The 7,367-nt window shown below is 42.0% G+C and overlaps 1 protein-coding gene across 3 annotated transcripts; it reads right to left on the bottom strand.

Moving 5' to 3' along the window:
- Positions 1–2,476: 2,476 nt before the first annotated feature.
- On the bottom strand, positions 2,477–6,515 carry LOC147901614 (pentatricopeptide repeat-containing protein At2g03880, mitochondrial-like). Of its 3 annotated transcripts, none has more exons than XM_087375014.1 (4): positions 5,918–6,515; positions 5,754–5,806; positions 5,407–5,588; positions 2,477–5,191 (listed from the first exon to the last, which is right to left on the bottom strand). In XM_087375014.1, the coding sequence occupies exons 1-4, from the start codon at positions 6,132–6,134 to the stop codon at positions 2,761–2,763; spliced, it is 2,883 nt and encodes a 960-aa protein (XP_087231140.1). In that variant the 5' UTR covers positions 6,135–6,515; the 3' UTR covers positions 2,477–2,760. The 3 variants fall into 3 exon arrangements, with proteins under 3 accessions (XP_087231140.1, XP_087231142.1, XP_087231143.1); XM_087375016.1 differs by having other exon boundaries at positions 5,407–5,582; XM_087375017.1 differs by lacking the exons at positions 5,754–5,806; positions 5,918–6,515 and having other exon boundaries at positions 5,387–5,514.
- Between the last annotated feature and the right edge of the window lie 852 nt (positions 6,516–7,367).

Below are 7,367 nucleotides of genomic sequence, written 5' to 3'. Positions count from 1 at the left end.
AGCATGCCCATGCCTTTCAAGCCATGTCTCTTCTTCTTCTTTTTTGAATTGTTTGATTTGTTTCACCTACTCTCAAATTTGACAATCACCTCTTCTCTCACTTGATTTTTCTTTAGGCCTTATGTTGACAGTGTGTTTCAGAACCAAGCCTATAAACATGAGATAACTCGTAGGGGCCACAATAGCCTCAGTGGGGGGATGTATTTGTGATGGAGCTAACGTGAGGCCACATCTCTAGCTACATAGGGATGAACCCTAGGGAGTGGATGCTTGGACAAACATGCTAGAATCATCAAGTGCCAAGGATTCAAGCTCATTTGAGTATGAGAGACGAGAGATTGAGAGGGTGGGTTACCATTTGAACGAGAGGTATCTTTAGGAGGAATTGAGGGGTGAGGGGCAACACTAGAGAGAGAGAGAGGGAAGAGAGGGATGAGAGGGATTATAGTATACAAGGAATAGGAGGTGAGCAATAGGTGTGGGAAAAGCTTTAATAATATTTTATGTTTGCATGTCAAAGCTAAGAATATAGAAAAATGTACTATCTTGTAAGTCATCCTAACCTTTCCCTTGGTAGTTTTATTGAAGATAGGTCTTTAAACCAATTTTAGAAAGGAATATCTATGCGGCCCCTCGATAACTTCCATATGCTTAGTTTCAAGATTCATGGGTAGACCCATTATCAAATGGTTCACAACTAGAAAATCTTACATAAAATCCTACTAACATAGGAGTCCTAGCTTCCTTTCCCAATGAAAGAGTGATGTTTGCCCACCCAAATAAATGAAAATCTACCATGCTACAAAATAAGTACAATCGGATAGGATCTAGCCTATCAAACCTATATACTCTTACGACCTCTAGTGTGCTATGGAACTACAATATATCTTCAATTTGTTTGGGATCATTTTGTGTGTTTGAAACAAAGGTCTATAAAGAATGAGTGGCCTCATCCCAACCCTCTATTTTTTTGTTTTTTTAACACAAGTATGATATTTGAGGTTGATTTTCATGAGATTAAAAAAAAAGGAGCTCACATCTTCACCTTTTAAGATTTTGGGTCACACTTCTTCAACCTACATTTCATTCATATCTAAGTGATTAAAAAATTCCTTTAAGTTAGCATTCGTTCTATTTGTTGTTTAGTAAGTGTGTTTTCTTACTATTCGTTTTTAGAACAGTTCCTAAATTGGTATGTTTTTGGCATGTGTATGGATTATTATTTTTTGTTAGCTTATATTTTTGTCATGGTTTTGTGCTCTCGTTGAGCTTTTGGATTTGTCTAATAGGCATATTTGTTCACTTCTTTTTTCCAAATATTTGGTCTTTATCTCATTGTGTTTGGTAAGGTTTTTCAATTTACTAGACATGGTGCTAGGAGTGAGGGAAAGGCGGGCCTTCGCTTTCAAAATATTTTTAAGAATGCTCCATTTCCACCACAACAATTAATGGAAATTTTGTAAATTTTTGTTGATGGTTCTTCTATAAATTATTGGCATTGATACAAGCATCAAAAACCTTCTAGAACTATTAGTTTGTATGTTAGTATAAACATTAGAAATATTGCTAAAATGTCGATTGTTTTGTAAAGGGATTTCTTCCCTCAGTTTTTCAACAGTTCACCTCACACTTCTTTGCCTTCCTACAAACCTTTTCCTTGAAGTGTGTCATTGCTTCTATCCATGCTTGTCTAACTAGGTTTTTTGTGCCTCGCTCTATTGAAAAGCTAGCTTACAAATGACAAATCATGATGAAGTTGGAGGTTAATTGGAAATACGACATCAAATTTGTTCGAATTACACTAAGGGTCTCATAGGTTCCCAACTCATACAAAACAGGTACAGTTTACCATCTGCTAGTACAGCCTGTCACCTGCTAGCTACAGAATTCAGGTTGGCTGGCTGGATGGCAGAGAGAGAGGTTGGAGTTCATTGCATCCCACAACGCTCTGGTGGAGGTGGGAGATCAACATAATCTACCTTGAGAGAGAGAGAGAGAGAGAGAGAGAGAGAGAGAGAGAGAGAGATTACATGCGCCGTGAGTGCTTGGAGGCCGCTGGCGCTTAACACAACACATGCAAGTACAATCAAATGGGGGAAAATGCCATTCTAGCACACTGGCTGTAGATTTTCTGAATTGCCAAGACTCCAACTTAGAAAGAATATGCTGATTAAGGACAAATCTTGTCGATGACCAGTTAGAGATGCTTGCTCGAGATGAAGACAATGACCTGCAGACCTCCTTATTAACTCCTACATGTCACTCAGCCCAACAAGAGTAATGGCTGATCAAGCACAACGATCGCTGGTGGTTTTACGGAATATATATCTTCATGATCAGCAAATTATTGTATGCAATTGCCTGTAAAACAAGAAGAAGAAAAGCAAGCATCAAACAAAACAAAATTTCTAATAGTGCGAATTCCTCTTCTGGTAGTCTGAGTTATCCATTTGACTCACATTTTAAAATTGTCCAAAACCCCTTCTCAAGTTGGAGGGCTGGAGATCACCATTATATTGTGGGACACGTATGAGATGATACAAGTATACAACTTCCACACCTGAAATTTCAGGGGCAGGCCTTAACTCTACTATTGAATCTCATCTGTACAGTCGAGGAACTTTCCAATATGAATAGTCCCTATCAGGGGTTTTGAAACTCCAGCAAACACAGTCTACATTGTATCTTAGCCTTCATCACAACCACCCTACAAGGGCAGTCATGGAGATATGCTCTCATTTGTGAGCAGCCATCTACTGGTCAGAAGTAGTCTTTACAAGAACACTCACCATCAATAAAGTGATGGGTACGGTATACATCGGTCAATATAATCTCTCGCCTTTCAATCTTTGAGATAGCCTTGGTGGACGTATGGCAGTCAGCACACACCCGAAGATTCTTTGACACTCTAATAGTTGTGCCTGGGAGTGTACTGATTAGCCCAAAAGCTATGGCCAGTCTCTCACAGTGTCCACATAAGGCATCTTCCTTACCATCATCTGGCAATGTCTGCAGTGCCAAATCCAAACATGGCATGTAACCTAGATCCTTTAAATGAGTACTCACTAGCTGCAGCCTCGCATAGATATCTTTAATTCGTGGGTGACTTCTGCATCCCACGACAAAATTGTGCACCTTGTTTGCAACCTCAATAAATGCCATCCCTGGTTTCTTCCATGCATTTGAAAGTTTCCTAAGGTCTTCTACTCCGTTCGCATCACTGTGCATCCCAGCATTTGCATAAATGCTGGACATAAGCGCATATCCAGCAGCATTTCTGCAATCCATGGCAACAACATGATCAAAGCAGCACTTTCCTATCTCCACATTGCCATGTGTTCTGCTATGGCCAAGCAAAGCTGTCCATCCAAAAATATTGGGTCCAAAAGGTAAACTTTTAAGTAAGTCTAATGCCTCTCTCAGCTGTCCACCACGGCCTAGAAGGTCAACCATGCAGTTGTAATGGTCAATGATAGGTGCGATTCCACAGGCCTCCCTCATGGATTGAAAATGGTGAAAACCTTTTTCAATCAGTCCCACGTGACTGCATGCAGCTAGAAGAGAAACAAAAGTAACCTTATCTGGCTTCAAGCCTCTATGTTCCATGCCCTCAAAATACTCAAGAGCCAACTTGTAATCATTGTGATTGGCACATGCTGCAAGCATCGTACCCCATGTCACTAAATCACGATTTGGCAGGCTGTCAAACACTCTGCATGCATCCCCAAGGCTCCCACATTTAGCATACATTTGAACGAGGCTGCTCCCTACACATGCGTCTGCATCCAAACCATATTCAATTATATGGTCATGTATTAGCTTTCCCTGACCCAGGGCTCCTGTACTTGAACAAACTTTCAGAACACCAACAAAGGTGACCTGATTAGGTTCCATGCCCTCTTGTTGCATCCGCCTAAAAAACCAAAGTGCCTCGTGACTCTGCTCGTGCTGTGCATATCCTGCAATCATCGCACTCCATGTCACCACATCTCGCATTGGTAATTTTTCAAACAACTGACATGCAAATTCAAGCCTCCCACATTTGGTATACATATCAATGAGGGCATTGGTAATCGAAACATTCGATTCCAAGCCATATCTAATGATGTCACAATGAATTTTCCTGCCCCGATGTAGGGCTGCTATGCTAGAGCAAGCTTTCACAATGGTAACAAATGTGACATGATCTGGCTTCATGCCTTCCTCTTGCATTTTCTCAAAAAGCCCAAGAGACTCCCAAGCACACCCGTGCTGTACAGCTGCTGAAATCACAGCATTCCAGGTCACCACGTCTCGCTTTGGCAATCTGTCAAAAATCATGTATGCATCCTCAAGGCTCCCACATTTGGCGTACATATCAACAAGAATGCTTCCAACATAAACATCCAATTCATAGCCACTCTCGATCATGTGGCCATGCACCATCTTGCCCTGATTTGAGGCTGCTATGGCAGCACATGCTTTCAGAGTGCTCACGTATGTTACCTTATTAGGTTCTAGACCTTCCTCTTGCATTTTCACAAAAAGCCGGAGGGCTTCCCCTCCATGCCCATGTTGGGAAAAGCCGGCAATCATGGCTGTCCATGTCACCACGTCCCGCATTGGGAGACTGTCAAATGTACTTTGTCCATCCTTTATACTCCCACACTTGGCATACATGTCAATGAGAGTATTTCCAACACATCTGCTTGACTCCAGCCCCAGTTTTAAAATGTGGGAATGAATTAGCTTACCGTGAGTCAGAGATGTTCTAATCGCACATGCTTTTAGAACCGCAACAAAAACATGGCCATCTGGTTTCACACTTGACTGTTCCATTTGGTAATACAATTGAATGGCCTGTTCGCCTTGGCCAAGCTTGGCATGTGCTGAAATAATTGCGCTCCATGTATAAACGTTTGGATTAAGCAATTTGTTGAACACCTGGTTTGCTTCCAACAAACACCGAGATGCAGCAAACATGCGGATCAGATGGCAACCCAGAAATGTATTGGACTCAAAACCACTCCTACCAATGATGGTATGTAGCTTCCTGCCTGCGGCCAGGTTTTCATGTTTAATGCACTCCTGTAGAAGGTAAAAGAGGTCACTGATGAAAACGTTGAGTCTTTGCTGGTACATGGAATCCATGGCCTGAAGTGCATCAGAAAGCCATCCATCACCACCGAGTTCTCTCAATCCTTCAGAAGACCTAAAAGAGCCCACAAAAATGTCAGCATCGACTGCTCTGTGGGATCACAATATAAGTCGAGTATCACAGCTATTAATTACAAGCACATTACGTCCAGAATTTGATCATACAGCAATATCGTATTCTAAGAATCACAGAGGCGCATTGCTGCTTCAATTTCTCTTGAACCAATAAGACCTAAAAAACGATCGCAACCTTGTGCTTTGAAGGAACACCTGACACTGTTCCTGTTTGACCCATCAGACGTCATAACAGAATCATGTAGATGAGCTGGTTTTAATTCCTCATTATATGCTTCGCCTAGATGCACAGGTGCTAGCTCGTTTACCACCGAAGGAAAGGTCACCCATAAAGGATCCTTGCCTGTCGGATGCGTAGACTCTGGAAATCTCTGTACCTAACACAAATGATCATTTGAGAAATTAGAACCCAATAATCAGAGCAGCTCAATCCACGAATCATCCCAGCATACCACTAAGATGTAAGACCAAGGCAGAAATAAAAAATTAGTTTCAAAGCTTGTCTTCATAACCAACTGTCGAGTGTAGGTATACAAACTCACCTTGTTAAAGCTGTCGTTCCACCACTCCAAAGGATTTGCCACCCCGAGATTATCTGCACGCCAGAAAAGATTAATCAGTATACGTGTGCAACATGCTAAGTTCCATATATGAGTCAGGGCCCACAAATACAGCACCAGCAAGCTGAAAACAATTGACAAGTCACCTTGATGGCCTTCTAGCAGCCTTTGCGAGCTACAATGAGCATTTTCGGAAGCATTTGAAGCTACCGAAAGAGAAGTTACAGCAGAACGCTGCAGGTACCATTGTCCACTCGGCCAGGCAGGGCTTTGGATGGGGGATGAAGCCATCCGAAGCTGACAGAGATTGCAGGCAGGAGCAGCTCTCCTCATGCGGGCAGCTGCAGCTTCAGCCACACCCATTTCGTGGCGAGAAATGCTACGGCAGCAGCAGCTCTTTGGGCCTTTTGTGATGTTGGGTCTGGAGTAGCAGCTCCATATGAGCAAGCTTTAAGAAGAAGACATCAATTGGCAAAGGGTTTTATATGTTATGAGATAGGGCCTGTTTCCACACCACCTGGGTGCGTGCACCATGGTACGTGACCGCCGCGATAGGAGAGGTGCGCAACCAGATCCCTGGGTGCCTCCATGGGCTGGATTGGCCACCGGTGGCTTGCAGGTCGCTGCTATCACCATCCAGGCATGTATTAAGCAGAGGTGCTCATCCAAGGATGGGCAAGCAGGAGGGCAGCGTCTACCCACCCTAATATGAAGGAAGTGTCCATATTGACAAGTTTTTGGCAAATCACGAAGCTCCATGTCATGATACTACAACACGAGCATCACACTAGGAGATCCTTTTAGTCTCAAGAAGGAAAAGGGACTACTTGTAACGTTGTGCTCTTATTGTTCCTTCACCCTAGGCCCTAGGGACATCTTGGCTCTACTAGCAAGTTAGTTAAACATATTTCAGGAGGTAAGAGAATGTGCTTGTTGGACTTGGTGGTGGTTGTGTGGTGGTCCAACCTACCATGCTAGCCCCAAGGCATTAGAGTGGCTTGGAGCTTGAGTTGGCTCCCTAGTGCACTGAGTCAAAGATTGACATTGGGTAGGGGCTACATATAGATTTAGATTTGAGTAGAGCTATGAAGTTGTAGCACATTTAAAATAACAGATTTGTATATGAAGTGGCTTAACTAAATTAGAAAAGAATAACAAGGTTGAAAACATGATTATAATAAGCTTTCCTTTTCAATGATTATTTTGAAAGATTATGAACATGGGATACACTTTAGTAAACATATAATGTTGTGATAAAATTAAAAACTCATTTAGTATAGTTGAAATTCTTATTAAAAATCTATTCAGAGAAAGTGTAAAGGATTTACGTGTGGGACATTTGATATCAACAAGGATTGGTGGGCAACCTCTTCTCTAAATAACCAATTGTTTATAGGCATTTCAAGATTTACCTAGTAGATTTAGCTCTTTTAGTTTGTGTGAAAATTCCTAAATACATCTCATTTACTCTCGTTGTAATACAAAAACCCTTTGGGATAACTAGCCATGGAGACTATTCCTTCTTGTTACCATCCCTCCAAGTGAGCTAAGAGTTATTGAAGGAGGTTTTGTACGAAACTAGAACCCTCACCTTCA

Source organism: Dipteris shenzhenensis, chromosome 5, assembly GCF_047967505.1.
Source record: "Dipteris shenzhenensis isolate YYH24624 ecotype China chromosome 5, Dip_SZ_1.0, whole genome shotgun sequence".
NCBI classification, from domain to species: domain Eukaryota; kingdom Viridiplantae; phylum Streptophyta; class Polypodiopsida; order Gleicheniales; family Dipteridaceae; genus Dipteris; species Dipteris shenzhenensis.
Note: the sequence above shows the minus strand (reverse complement) of the source record. Positions and strands in the feature narration are given on the sequence as shown.